Source organism: Geotrypetes seraphini, chromosome 11 (assembly GCF_902459505.1).
Source record: "Geotrypetes seraphini chromosome 11, aGeoSer1.1, whole genome shotgun sequence".
Classification (NCBI taxonomy): Eukaryota; Metazoa; Chordata; class Amphibia; order Gymnophiona; family Dermophiidae; genus Geotrypetes; species Geotrypetes seraphini.
In genome coordinates, this window is record NC_047094.1 from 85,708,777 (window position 1) to 85,724,350 (window position 15,574).

The 15,574-nt window shown below is 46.2% G+C and overlaps 1 protein-coding gene across 4 annotated transcripts in view; it reads left to right on the top strand.

Moving 5' to 3' along the window:
• Nucleotides 1–15,574, top strand: part of PCMTD2 (protein-L-isoaspartate (D-aspartate) O-methyltransferase domain containing 2) — a 120,580-nt gene that overhangs the window by 93,641 nt on the left and 11,365 nt on the right. For all 4 annotated transcript variants that reach the window (XM_033963571.1, XM_033963568.1, XM_033963572.1 and 1 more), the window contains one exon: nucleotides 12,907–13,030. In XM_033963571.1, the coding sequence (XP_033819462.1) occupies nucleotides 12,907–13,030 (124 nt within the window). The remainder of the gene's footprint in view (nucleotides 1–12,906; nucleotides 13,031–15,574) is intronic.

A 15,574-nucleotide genomic window follows, 5' to 3' on the forward strand; every position in this document is an offset into this window, starting at 1 on the left:
AGTGAAACTGAGAAGTCGATGGGAAGCCCCGCGGATACCGGAGAGGTTGCCGATGGAAGCTTCGTTCCTGGGACATCATTTCCTTTTGCTCTTTCCCAAGAGGTGGCACAATCAGCCTGGGAAATCTGTGAAGGAGCAGTAGGAGGATGGTCGAGGGGATTGCTCCTGAGGTCTGACTACACAGCAGCCAACACTGCAGATGCTGGGATTAAGAGCTCCACCAAATTGAAGAAAAGACCGGAGAAAATAACTTTGGAGGAGGTATGGGAGGCTGTTACGGTTATGGAGGAAAAATTGACTGAACGCTTAGATAAGATTTTCTAACTCCCAGAGGTGATACAAACTTATACTAAACAAATTGGGGACTGTACAGTAAAGGTGGACTCCCAAGTAAAGGAATTTTTGAAACTATAGAAGGGGTTAAAGTTCAAACAGCTTTGGTAAAGGATAATTTGAATATTCACCAGAGAATGGAAAGACTGGAAAATTATGAGATGTCTGAATTTAAGGTTTTTGAATTTTCCACAATCTTCGATTTTACAACCAATCAAGATGTTAAAGAAATATTTCAAAGAGGTCTTGAAAATCCCTGCTGAATCTATGCCCCCAATAACAAAAGCATATTACATTTCCTTGGGTAGCCCACTGAAAAAATTACCTTTGTTGCAAAACCAGCAGGCCAGTTTAGATATTACTGGCTTACTGGAGAGCTCTGAATCTATTTCAAATACAGCAACCCTAATTGCTTCATTTGCATTAGAATATGATAGGAATTGGATATTTCAAATATTTCTGTTTTAAAGAAGAAAAATTTATGAATAATTCTGGTTTGATATTTCTTGACCTTTGTAGGTCCACTCAACAGAGGAGAAAGGCCTTTTTGGCACTTAAATCCCTGGTATTGGACCTCAAAGGGACTTTTTTCCTGCAATTCCCATGTAAATGCATTGTTAAAATGGAGGAGAAATCCTTTGCATTCTTTAATTCTGAACACCTGAAAAATTTCTTGGAAGCAAGGAAACCTCCAGCCCCAGCTCCAGCCAATAGCTCTCTCTACCCCTTCAAATGCGAATTAAGTTGGAATTTAAGAGGCTTAACAGATCCACTTATTGTAATCTAGTCTTTCTTGATAGTATTTTGAATTATTTCCTGTCTTTTCAACATCTTGCCCTAGTTTTCTAATTTCCTTCATAATGAGGTTTAATAGAGTTACTAAATGCTAATTTTGGTTGGTATTGATTCTTATTATAATTTCTTATAATTTCTAACTCTATTTTCATTGTCAAGATATATGCTTGTAAAAATTGAAAATTTTGATAAATAAATTAAAAAAAAAGAATGCCAATGAAGCTCCCTACAAGAATTCTCACGAGAAGGGATTGACTACCCACATGTTTAGAAATGGAGTGTCTTGGCTACTAGAAAGAAAATTGTCAAGGTAAGAACTTATTCTTTCTTTGCCACTGGACTGCATTACTGAAATCTTTTGAGAGTTTGATATAAAATCATAATATTCAGTTATTAGCTTTTATAATAATGGCAAACGTCCTTTCTAGTGCAATAGGTGTGTCATAATGGATGGACGGGTAATATCACCATGCTCACGAGCCATGCAGAAGGAATCTACTCCAGCTTTTGAATCCCTCCTCTTTCACTAAAGGGCTCTGCTGCCCCATTGTTTTTCCTTCTGTATGCAAGCCAGAGGAAGTCTTTCTGATCTGCTCTGTATATTTCTTTAATTTTTTTTGGGGGGGGGGTCTTTTCAGTCTTTCATGGGTTGTTTTTTTTTTTTTTTTTACGGCTTTCGGTGCTCAGAGCTCCCTTTCTCGAGGGTCCAGCACTGTCTACATGAAGGAGAATCAGACTGAGGTCTGCAGTTGACACGCCAGTCCGTCTGTGGTATCTGTTAGCCATCCTGCAGAAACTTTCATAGATCTCGGGGTCCAGTCCCCTAGTAGCTTTGCTCACCTACTGAGTCGCAGGGACTTGAGCACAGGCTGTCGGGCATCTGTAGTGAGTTCAGCAGGGTACTGCTGTGTTCACCTGCCCCATTTCACCTGCACAGGTCCGCGGGGGTTAAGAGTTTCAGCCAGACTCTGGTCTAACTGGCAGCCCGAAGATTCAGTAATGGAGGAGCAGTCCGTTTGAGGCAGTGATTTCTTTTTCCAGATCCAGCTACTTTAGGAGCTGAGGCAGGCTGCAGCAAATATCCAGCACAGGTCACAGTGAGTAAAACTGTTACAGTCTATGATACTGTGGATGGATCTTAAAAAGACTTTATTTCAGGTTTCTGCCCTTTCCCTTAGATTTCCCTACTTCCAAAATATCTTTCTCGCTAGTTTTTTTATTTTAATTATTTTAGTGTTTTGGAGCCTTTTTTGGCATCAAGACACTGCTATGGCAGCCATCTTGGATTTACCGGGTTTGTTTGTTTTTTCAGTTCTCCAGAACCTTCAAATTACCTCATTTTGCCTCAAAACTGGCAGGGATGGAGTCCTCAGGCTCCTTTACCCTTAATTCATGCCAGGTTTGTGCTGGATGGGTGCCCGAAGAGTGCCCTAGTGCCATTTCCATGCAACAAGTGAAAGGGGGGGGCAGAAGCAATAAGCTTAGCCTCCCCTTTGCTCTCTAGGGATGATGAACGGTTAGGGGTCCATTGATTTGAAGTAAATCCCTTCCAGAGCCCCAGAATGGCAATCATCCTAGGCACAGGAGCATGGAGACCACAAAGAGATGCAAGCTGGGTCATCTAAAGGAGACTCCATGCTGCCTAATACAGCATTTTCTCTGGAATTTGTCAATCTGATGTGAAGAGCTTATCTGGACGGATGAGATCCACAGGGGAACTCTGGCAGTGCACCAGGAGGCATGTGAGAGGGCTTGGGTTCCCAGGATGCATCTGCCTCAATATTAGAGGCTGGCCAGGATCCAATGGGCCTTTCCAAGGGAGACTAAGAGGATGAGGGGACTGTTTGTATGCCTTTACTGTCACAGTGCAAGCCCTCCCTACTACCTTGTTTCCCCTAAAATAAGACCTACCCCGATAATAAGCCCTAGCAGGATTTTCGGGATAGTGTCTTAATATAAGCCCTACCTCCCAAATAAGCCATAGTCCCGGGATTCACTGGCAGTTTCCCTTCCATCCCTTGTGCAGCAGAACCCTTGAATGAGCACTGCCCCCTCCCCGAGCACCTGCCACACAGCCGAATCCCCATCCTTCCCTCCCTCCAATCAGAACCCCGCCACGAGGGAGCTGCTTGTTTTCTGTTCGGGACGCCAGAGGAGACCTTTAATGCTGCCCCATGTAGCTCGCAGCAGCGGCAGGGCCCAGAGGTGGAATCGGGCAGGCACCTTGGAAGACAGACCCCTGACGTCATTGGGTCCGTCCTCCTTGCCTTTGAATTTCCTTAAATTTGACATTGCTGCCGCGGAGAGCCTGGGAGCTGCTTTTTTTCTGTTCAGGACGCCAGAGGAGACCTTTAATGCTGCCCCGTGTAGCCCGCAGCAGCGGCAGGGCCCGGAGGTGGAATCGGGCAGGCACCTTGGAAGACGGACCCCTGACATCATTGGGTCCGTCCTCCTTGCCTTTGAATTTCCTTAAATTTGACACTGCTGCCGCGGTTGCCGCTGAAGGGTGTGGCCGAAGGGGCGTGCCCTAAGGGGCAGGACTCGCCCCTTGGGAGCCGCTTGGAGCAACGTGGAGCTGGGGAGCTGAGTTCAGGTTGTATAACTTTATTCTGATATGGGTAAAAGAAAAATCAAGCCTAAGAGCTCAACGCCTGCTGTTTCTGGTCCTATGGACAGACATTTGATATTTCCCACAGAAACTCCAGTACAAACTTTACTTGATATGAATTCTCCCACATCCAGAGCATCGTTGAGCCCCCTCGAAAGGATACTCCCCCCCCTTCATCCAGTATCTGGTGGTAGCGGGAACAATATTCCCACTATTTCTGCTGGTTTTGTGGTATCCTCTACTCAGACAAGTAAACTGGCTTTTACTGAAATACCTAAACCACTTGAATTTTCAGGTGTAGTAGAGGAGCAACCACAAGCAGTGGAAAGCAAGATATTACCCTCGACTTGTGGTTAGGTATTTCTAGAGTTGAAGGGTTTCTCAGAGAATCTGTGAAACAAACATTGGATTATTCACGCTCTGTGACTTAGTTTGAGAATGTGGATTCTAATTGAAGTTGTTTGGATAAAAGACTAGGTTTGGTTGAAACTCAAAGTAATACGTTGCAAGCTGTCTCAGTATCTGCTGTTAAGGATTCTACGGTGTTACACTCTAAAATGGAAATGTTGGAAAATATGCATAGAGCGAGGAACCTCCGCTTGGTTAATTTCCCTGTGACTCATTTGTTATCTTCGGAAATATTGTTAAGGAAATATTTTAAAGAAATACTGGGATTACCCAATACGGATAATTTCCCAATAAATAACTGTTATATTCCACAGAAGAAAATAATCCGACCATGATGTGGACCACCTGGTAACAGATGATATAAATTTGACAGAGTTTTTGGAAGACACTCAGGATGTTATCCAGAGTAGGTCCACCATGGTAATAACATGCATGAGTGAGATAGATAAAATGTTGATAATGAAACTTTACTTTAAAAATAGATTGACTAAATTTTGTGGAGATCTGGTTAGAATTTATCCTGATGTCTCAAGAGTTACGCAACTAAGGAGGAAAGAATTTCTGAAATTAAGAACAAGAGTTCTAGCTCTTGAGGCATCTTTTTATTTAAAATTTCCATGCAAATGTCTTGTCAAGGTACAAGACATTGAATATACATTTTGGGATCCTATTCAACTGCAACAATTTTTGTTAGCTCGAGAACAGAAGTGAGTCTTATCTTTTTCTTCTTTTGTCTTTTAGATTCATTGCTGAGAAAATGATAGGATGTTAGAGTTCCTTATAATAGGGAAAGGTTAGGATTCATTCATATGAATCAAACCAATTTCTTTGTTTTCCTTTATTTAACGTGGTTGTAAAGTAGCATGTCTCCCCAATATTATGGGCTTGAGAAGGATTATTTTGTGTTTGTATAAATTTATAACCTTGAATGTGAACCTTTTTCCTCGGTATCATTTGATATTGTTAATCATTAAATTTTCAATGGAAAAAAAAAGGACCCCGCCGCGAGCCCTACTTACCTCCCTAAGCAGCTTCGGGCCAGCAGCACTTTAAACAGGCTGCTTCGGCCTTGTCCACCCATGAATTCACTGTCGTTATGCGGCTGGAACCTCCCCTCTCGTTAACCCTTTGTTTGTCAAAAAAATACTGCTGGAACATTAAAGTAAGCTTTACCAGCAGTTTTAGGGAAGGAATGATAGGGTAATAAAGTGGAGCCTTGTGCTGCTGCTGCTGCACTATTTCCTGTTCCTTGCCCTTCTGGTGTGGTTGCAGTCTGTTTGCCAGATTTTAAAGTCCTGTTTCTTTCCCTAGGAATGGGTACTGGTTTAGCACAGGTAGGACTAGCAGCAGGGTTTGTGGGCATGGCAAGGTCTTGCCTGTCACAGTGGTTACAAGCTCAAATTCATCCAGCCTTTAAAGGACTGGTTTGTGGACTCCCCAGTGGGGTGACCAGAGAAAGCAAGAAAAGTTGTTGCTTCAGTTCAGAAGCTGTTAGATATTCAGGCCATAGAGTCTGTGCCACCTGAAAATTCGGGCTCGGGCATATACTCATATACTTCACCGTGCCCAAGAAAGTCTTAGGTGATTGGAGACCCATTCTGGATCTTATACATGTCAATGCAGCACTGATTGTTACATGCTTTCGCATGGAGACAGTACGATCATTCATAGCGGCAGTGGCACTGGGGGAATTTCTGGCCTCTCTGGATTTGATAGATACAAACCTTCACATTCCCATTTTTCCAGAACACAGAAAGTTCCTGAGATTTCATTTCCTATTTCCTATTTCTTAATCTCACATGTTTACCAAGGTGATGGTGGTTGTAACTGCCCAGCTACGTAACACGGGTTTGCGGGTTCATCCATACCTGAATGACTGGCTTATCAGAGCTCTGTCATTCCCAGAACAAGAGCAAGCGGTAGTTCACGTGGCCTTGGCCCTGCAGAGCCTGGGCTGGAATGAATTTCTGAAAGAGCCAACTGGCTCCAACCCAGTCTCTGGGAAACCTGGAAGTCTTCAGCACGGCAGAAGGTCATGTCTGTCTTCCAGAGGCATGCAGACAGAAGCTTTGCATCCAGATAATGAGCTTGTTGACCAAACAGCTCTGTCCATATTGCACTACCTCTAAGTGCTAGGCTCTAAGGCAGCCACAATAGATATGGTCCCATGGGTGAAAGCTCACATGCATCCTCTCCAGAGTGCGTTGCTATTGTGGTCACCTCAATTGGACTTTCTGCAGATGTCTCTGCCATGGACTCCAGAAGCCCAGGCCATTATGAACTGATGGCGACAATGTCCACATCAATTTCCTCAGCAGACATGCACTGGATCCGGGCTGTCTGTGGCAGCCTTTCAATCCGTTGTTTGTTGCTGGGGTCACCCAACATTCAATCTGATGGCAACAGCAAGAAATAAGAAGATGGACCAATTCTTCAATCAAAGATCTGAATTCAGAAATGCAGGTCTGGATGTTGTGGTTCAGCCGTGGCCAAAGAGCAAGTTCTTGTACGTGTTTCCTCCATGGTCCATGATAGGCCAGATACTCCACAGGATTGCAAGCCATTGGGGAACAGTCATTCTTGTGGCTCCAGATTGTCCACACAGACTGTGGTATGTAGGCCTAGTGCATCTTCAGAGGGGTGCATGTCTCAGACTGAAAGTACAACCGGACCTTCTTTCTCAGGGACCATGGTCATAGAAGATCCGGATTGCTTTGCTCTTAAAGCATGACTCTTGAGCGTGCCATGTTAGCATGCAAGGGATACTCTACTTGGAGCCAAAAAGCCTACGATGGTCTCTGCTTACGCCAAAGTATGGGAAACATTTCAACTGTGATGCATTAAGGAGAACGAGGAACTGTTCTCTACTCTGACCTCGGTGGTGTTAGCTTTCCTCCAGATTGGCTTTGACAAGGGTCATACAGTGGCATCCCTCAGAGTCCAAGTGGTGGGACTCTCTTGTTTCAGGGCTTGAGAACATAAGGCTTCGTTGGTGTCTCATCCAGACATAGCCAGATTCCTAAAGAGGGCCTGGGGCTCAGACCCCCGATAAAACACCTGTTTCCTTCATGGAACCTTAACGTGGTTTGGCAAGGCCTCAGTCAGGCTCCATACGAGCTGCTGAAGGAAGAATCCTTCAGGGATCTTACACTAGATGTTTTTTCTTGTGGCTATTACCTCAGCGAGAAGAGTCTCGTAGCTACAGGCTCACTCTTGAAGAGAACCTTTCCTCAAGTTCACAGAGGCCTAAGTTTCTTTGCGTACTGTTCCATCCTTTTTGTTGAAGGTTGTGTCGGCTTTCCTTGTCAATCAAGAGGTCAGATTGCTGGCGTTCCAGTCCACAGATTCAAAGAAGAAGGACCAGATTCTGAAAAAGTTGGATGTGACAAGAGTGCTTCAACGATATCTTGAGGTCACCAACCAGTTCAAGCTATCTGACCATCTTTATGTGTGGTGCACCATCTTCCAAGGTCACGATTTCCAGATGGATACTTGAAAGGGTCCAGAGAAGAGCGACTAAGATGGTTAAGGGGCTGGAGGAGTTGCCGTACAGTGAAAGATTAGAGAAATTGGGCCTTTTCTCCCTCAAACAGAGGAGATTGAGAGGGGACATGATCAAACATTCAAGGTACTGAAGGGAATAGACTTAGTAGATAAGGACAGGTTGTTCAGTCTCTCCAAGGTAGGGAGAACGAGAGGGCACCCTAAAATTGAAAGGGGATAGATTCCGTACGAACGTAAGGAAATTCTTCTTCACCCAGAGAGTGGTAGAAAACTGGAACGCTCTTCCGGAGTCTGTCATAGGGGAAAACACCCTCCAGGGATTCAAGACAAAGTTAGACAAGTTCCTGCAGAACCAGAACATACGCAGGTAGGGCTAGTCTCAGGGCGCTGGTCTTTGACCAGAGGGCCGCCACGTGAGTGGACTGCTGGGCACGATGGACCACTGGTCTGACTCAGCAGCGGCAATTCTTATATTCTTATAGAGCCATTTTGTCAGCATGGAAAACAGTCACCAGTCTCCATAAAGGTGCATTCAACTAGAAGTATGACTTCATGGGCAGAAGCTCGGGCGGTCTCCCCCAAGCAGATTTGTAGGGCAGTAACTTGGTCCACTTTGCATACATTTTCTAAGTTTTACAGAGTGAATGTAACGGCAAGGGAGAACTCCGCCTTTGGGTCCTCAGTGTTATGAGCCGGCACAGTGGACCTGCCTTAGATTTTTGGGACTGCTTTTGTACATCCCATCCTTCCAGAATGACACATATTGCTCTAGAAAAAGAGATAAGTTCTAACCTTGATAATATCTTTTCTAGGTGTGTCATTCTGGAGCCCCACCCTGTCAGTTATTTCTTGCACCTGCCATCTGTCTCAATCAAAAAATTTGAGTCCAAACTGAAATTTGGATGTCAGACCTTAAGAGTATAAAGAATAATCTATTGCTATAACACATTGAGGTAATATTTGAGCTCCATAAATGTTTCTGTTTTGCATGATTGTTTTGATGTATCGATTGTTCAATGGCATTTTAATGTTTGTTATAATTTCAGAGCAGATCAGAGTTGTATTTAGAGAATGACATGGAAACTACGAGGTGACACCAGGAAATTCTTTTTCACTGAAAGAGTGGTTGATCGCTGGAATAGTCTTCCACTACAGGTGATTGAGGCCAGCAGCGTGCCTGATTTTAAGGCAAAATGGGATCGGCACATGGGATCTATTCACAGGGCAAAGGTAGGGGAGGGACATTAAGGTGGGCAGACTGGATGGGCCGTGTTTCTATGTTTCTATGGTGGTTGTTACCTGCGGCTGACCGTGAGTAGCCGCATGTAACCTGCCGAAACAGGGACAAGGCCATTCGTCTTATGGAGCAGTGAATGGCCTTGTCTCCGCAGTGAAGTAAGCACGGATCATGTGGTCCAGCAGCCCTCTCCCACCCGATTGCCGCATCCTGCCATCTCTCTCCCTCCCTTCCCCTCACCTTATGTGCCAAATTTAATTTTTCTTCTCCCAGCGGCACGCTTTCAATAAGTCACATGCACGGCTGCTTGAGTTGTTTAATCTTCTCCTCTGACGCTACCGGAAACAGGAAGTTGCGTCAGAGAAGATTCAACTCAAGCAGCCATGTGCACGACTTGTTGAAAGTGTGCCGCTGGAAGTAGAAAAATTAAATTTGGCATATAAGGTGAGGTGGAGAGAGGAAGATGGTAGGACACGGCGATCGGGCGGGAGGGGGCTGCTGGACTGCGCAATCCATGACTGCGCTTGTTCTCTCACAGTAGGAAGGAGGGAGTGGAAGGGAAAGAGATGCTGGGCGAAGGGGATGAAGAGGGAGACAAATATTAAACCCACAGCAGGAAAGAGAAAGGGGAGGACAGGCAGGTGAGCCAGATGCAGGAAGCGGGGGGAGAAAGAGGGAAAGGAGCTAGATGGGGTTGGAGAGGAGAGAGACACATTGGTGTGGAAGAGGAAGAGAGGGGAAATCTGGACACAGGAAGGTAACAGAAACAGAGGGGAAATTATGTGCATGAGGGCATAGGGACAGAGACATAAAGGGGAGATACATGGGGATGGTATATGGACACAGGGGGGCAATGGCAGATACAGAGGGGAGATATTAAAAATGGGGAAATAGGAACACAGAAATGAGATGGGTTGTGCGGATGGGATCAGATGGTTTGCAGGGAGGGGATGGGGACCGAGCTCGTAGGGACGGAGATTCAGCTCGCGGGAATGAGCTCACGGAGAAAAGGACAAATTTTTTTTCCCCTGTGTCATTCTCTAGTTGTAGTTCGCATGTGTTTCTATATAGGTCTATTTCCTGCTTTGTACTAGTGCTGCCCGATTCACGATTCGAATCGATTCACCGATTCACTTCGGGTGAATCAATTTGAATCGATTTACCCCACCAAAAAATCGGCCTCCCGATTCATTGACTGACCCTCCCCCTCGCCCCTAAAGCAGGAGCGGCAGTGCTGCCTCTTGCTGGTCTGCTGCTCCTGCTTTAGAGGGCGAGTGGGGAGGGTCATTCGGGAAGTGGCTTACCCGCTAGTGTCTGGCTTCCTGCAGCAATTTACTGAAATTCAGCAGCCTGCCCTGCAGAAGAAGATCGCTGGCTCTAGTGATCTTTGTAAGCTGCCATAGGTTGTCCAAGTTGTCTTCTCTCTGCCGCGGTCCCGCCCCTTCTCTGACATCAGAGAAGGGGTGGGACCGCGGCAGAGAGAAGACAATTCGGACAACCTATGGCAGCTTACAAAGATCGCTAGAACCAGCGATCTTCTTCTGCAGGGCAGGCTGCTGAATTTCAGTAAATTTAAACACGCAGGCCTTCCGGGGGAGGAGGGTTGTAGTCCTTTGTTGGGGGGGTGCAGGCCTTCCAGGGATAGGGGGGTTGTAGTCCTTCGAGGGGGGGTGCAGGCCTTCCGGGGGGAGGGGGTGTGTAGTCCTTCGGGGGGGGTGTAGTCCTTCGGGGGGTGTAGTCCTTCGGGGGGGTGCAGGCCTTCCGGGGGGAGGGGGGGTGTAGTCCTTCGGGGGGGGTACAGACCTTCCAGGGGAGGGGGGAGTACTCTTCATGGGGGGTACAGTCCTTCGGAAGGGACAGGCAGGCCTTCGGGGGGTGGTACATGCCTTCGGGGGGGGTGGTACATGCCTTCGGGGGGGGTGGTACATGCCTTCTGAGGGGGGTGCAGGCCTTCAGGGGGGACAGGCTGGTCGTCAAGGGTGGGGTGTAGGCCTTCAGGGGGACAGGCTGGTCTTCAAGGGTGGGGTGTAGGCCTTCAGGGGGGACATGCAGGCCTTCAGGGGGGGATGCAGGCCTTCTGGGGGGGTGGTACATGCCTTCGGGGGGTGCAGGCTGGTCTTCAGGGGTGGGGTGTAGGCCTTCAGGGGGGGTGATACATGCCTTCTGGGGGGGGGGGTGCAGGCCTTCAGGTGGGACAGGCTGGTCTTCAAGGGTGGGGTATAGGCCTTCAGGGGGGTGCAGACGTTCAGGGGAGGGGGCCCTGGTGTAGAAGTACACGGAGGGAGGGAAGGGGGGTTTCAAAGAGACATGCATATGCCGGATTTGGGGGGGAAGAAATAATGGGTCTAATACAGAGGAGAGGGAGAGATGGTGGACAATATGATTTAGGGATAAAAGGAACAGAAAGTGAGAGATGGTTGACCCTGGGGTGTTGGGAAAGGAGGGAGCGATGCTGGATGAAAGGGTAATTGAGATAAGGTGGATCTGAGGATGGAGACGAAAAAAAGGAAAGATGCCAGACCTGGGGGAGGGAAGAGGAGGACAGAGATGGAAGATTGATGGTTAGCACGGAGAAAGAAGAAAGAAGGAGATCCTGGCAAGCAAGTTATCAGAAGACAACCAGAGCCTGGGACCAACATGATTTGAATAATGACCAGACAACAAAAGGTAGAAAAAACTAATTTTATTTTCTGTTTTGTGATTACAATATGTCAGATATGAAACGTGTATCCTGCCAGAGCTGGTGTTGTACCACGAACGTGAGTTAGGATTTAACAGAGAGAGGAAAAGTCTTTTTTGTTTGTTTATTTTGTTTACACCACAGCGCCAGTGTGGTTAGGAGAGGGTGAAGAGGCTATAAAAGGAGTGAAGAGGCTATAAAATAAACACAACAGGATGTCTTTAAAAAAACACCTAATTGGGCAGGAAAATCGAATCGAAAAATCGATTCAATAGGCTGAATCGAATCGAATCAAAATTTTTTTTCCTGAATTGGGCAGCACTATTTGGTACAAACCAAAAGAGGCAGCAGAGCCCTCTAGTGAAGGAGGATGGAATCAAATGCTGGAGAAGATTCCTTCTGCACGACTCGCAAGCATGGGAATATTACCCATCCATCCAGATTGACACAGCTATCTACTAGAAAAGATATTAGCAAGGTCAGAACCCCAATCTCTTTACAGCATTTGATATAGATTTTTTTCTTGCTGGCATGTTTCATGCTGTATTAATGGAGCTAAGAGCTCTTCTGAAAATGGCCTTAGTGCCATATAATGCTGACCTTTAGGCATGTTTTTCCACCCCCTTAATATTTTCCTGTAGTTTGTAATGTGAATCAAGGGGTAATGGTACCCATTTCCCTTTGGATTTGCTAGCACAGCTTTCTACTATCTATCTCGTTCCTCTGGAACCAAAATGTCCCACAATCAGAGCTGAATTGTCATTTACCAAATTTAAAGCCCTTTTTTCTAGCTGAGCTACTTAGGGCTGTCCTATTGTTTTAATGTGATGTTTTGCTGTCTTGCTGTCTTCTTGTCTTATATTTTGGTTTTTTCAAAGGATTGTCTTCTTTTCTATCTAAAGTGGAGTTCTTCTGATTGTTTTATGGCTATATATTTTTATTGAATATTGTAAACCACTTTGATCATTGTTTTCTAATTGCAGTATATTAACCCCCTCTTTTATGAAACTACGATAGCAGTTTCTAGCGCGGGGAGCTGTATTGAATGGCCTGCGCTGCTCCCCGTGCTAGAAACTGCTATTGCAGTTTCGTAAAAGGAGGCCTAAGTCTTTTAATAAACATAAACTCTGCTACTACAGCTATTAGTTTTTCAGATGCTGTTTACAGAAAAGGTTAAGTTGAGGAGAAATATATTTAATGACCTTTTATTTCAAATATAATATTGAGATTTAAGAACTGACTGATTGCACTGATTTTCTGTTTTGATAAAAGGCAATTCATAGCTGTTGTGCATTTTATATGGACTGGACATGACTTTCTTTGTTTTGGGGGGTGGGGAAGCTGACCAAGATAACCCGCACTGGGACTTCTTCCTGGGAGACCAAGAAGATCTTGGCTGTCTCTTTTGCTCCCTTGATACAGCCCAGCAAGACTGATTCAGGAAAGTCCAAGACTGTTCACTTGCGTGAGTACAAACACATTTATTTCCCATGAGTTGTTGCCTGGTAATAGAGGAAGGCAAATATTTCAGTTTAATTAGTCTTCTGTGTGATGGTGAAAGAACATATTACTTTTCATCAGATAAGCTATCTCTATTTTTGTATGTACAGTGAAACCTCGATTTGCGAGTAACCCGGTTTGCCTCGCAAACCGAGCATGTTCTGGTGTACGAGCACCTCCCCCCCCCCCCCCCCGCTCTAACCAGCATCGCAACACCCCCCCCCTCCCCCCCGCGAGAACCACAAAGCACCCTCGTGCTGAAAGCGGCATGCGCCCGCCCTTCCTCCCAAGCACGGTCCTTACCCCTTCTGCTCATTGTAAGGGTGAATGCGAGCTCCCGCCTCTTGCCTTCTGGCTCTCGTTCTCTCGGAGTATATTTGGACTTTCGGATGTTGACACTTTTTGCATATTTTCAAGCTCGTCACTATGTCTGATCTTTGCCCACCTGTCATTTGACGGACACTTGCTATGAGACTCTTTCTGAAATGTTCAGTTTTTCTGCACAACAAATGATTCCTCTTCGTTTTCATCAGGTAGGCATTCGTGATAGTCAACCTGGCCCCAACTTTGATATTTTAACAGTAACCTGGGCTGAGGATCTCCAGTGTGTTATTACCTCCCATCAGATGCAGCAAGTTGTCAAAAATTTGAGAAAGATATCCACCAATATTCAACATTGAGAACTGCAGTTAAAGTTTATATTCCGCCTCTACATAGCGCCCATTCGGGCTTATCGTATGGGCATCACTCAGCTTCATCAGTGTCCAAAATGTACTCAAGCACATGCGTCATTGGGACATATGTTTTGGTCCTGCCCTTATATACTCCAGTTTTGGCTTTGTTTGGGATCCTATATTACCTCTCTATGGGGTCGGCGGTAGACCTCGACCCCCAAAGCACTATTTGGATTTTATGACATTGCTTCTTCTAAACCTAAAGGCCTTTCAGCTTTTGTGACACGAGCCGTACTGCTTGGCAAGAAGGCTATACTGACACAGTGGCTGACCAGTGATGTTCTAACTTATAGCCAATGGAAATCACTGATGATCAATACATGCATCCTTGGAATGTAGACATTTTACCAATCTCGACACAGGTCCGGGCTGAAGATTTACCTTGATTTGGGAGCACTTTTGGCTGACCCTTACTCCTATGGCTTGGAGTAGACTCTTGAATTCGTAATATGTTTATTTCTTATTTTATTGTGCTCAGGGATTTTTATGTGTGGGTTTTGTTTGGGGGGAGGGGAGGATAGGTGGGAGGGTTTGTATTGGTGCATAATTGTAAGTATTTGGTTGTATTTTGTTACGGATGTTTTTCCATGCACAATGAAAATTAATCCAGCATCTGCCCCTTCCATTCACTGTCTGTCTTTCCCTGCCATCTCTTCTCCTGCTCCCCCCCCCCCCCAATTTGGTCTGGCATCCATCATCTTCCTTCTGTTCCCCTCATGGTCTGGCATCTCTATCCTTCCCTCCCCCCTGTGGTTTTTAGCATCTCTCTCTTCTCATTTCCTCCACTCAGATCTGATATCGTTCTCTGTTCTCTCTTCCCTTTTCTTCTCTGGTCTTCCTTCTCTATTTTCTGCCTCCATCTAAATTAAATTCTTTCTTACTATTTAGTCCCGTTTCCCTCTTTTCACTCTGTCTACCCACAGCTTGTCACCCCTTTCCCTCACCCTCTCCATTATCTTACTATTTTCTTCCCCCTTTATTTATCTCCTCCTTCCATCCAGTATGTGTTCTTTCCCCACTTCCATTCAGCATTTGCTCTCCCCTCTCAACTGACATCCATCTGCCTTCTGCTCTCTCTTCCTTCTTCTCACTTCCATCATCTGCCCCTTCTATCTCTCTCCTCCCCCCCCCCAACTTCCATCATCTGCCCCCTTCCCCTCACCTTTGCGGGTCACTTTCTTTCCCCTGAGGGTGGCTCATGTCAGAGGGGAAGTTTTGGCCGAGCAGAACCGCTTGCAAGGAACAGTGGAACTTACTTGATGTCGATGCTGGGGCCTATTGCTGTTTGAAGAAAAAAAAAAGGGACCTGCAAAGGTGAGAAGAAGGGAAACCTCCAGGACAGCTGCTCTTTGCCCTCCTTTAGCGGCCCAAGAGTCTTTAGGCAAGCAGCAGCTCTGCGTGCTTTTAACTTCGGCACAGAGCTGCCCCTAAGCAGTAGTTTAGCGCGGTTTCATGAGGCAGCCTCGGGGCCTTTGCTAGGCCGGCCCACATCGCATCATCGAAGCGGGCCGGCCTAGCAAAGGCCCTGAGGCTGCCTCATGAAGCCGCGCTAAACTACTGCTTAGGGGCAGCTCTGTGCCGAAGTTAAAAGCACACAGAGCTGCCGCTGCTGGTCTGGAGGTGCGGAAACAAGGCAGGAAGCTTACGCGGCAGGTGTCCCGGCGAAGGCAGGAGTCCCGGCACAGCCATGGCAACAGGAAGTTGCAAGTCAGCTGACGCCGGCACCTTTCATTGCGGCGGGGACCCGAATCCTTCGCGGACCGGCAAGATTTTTT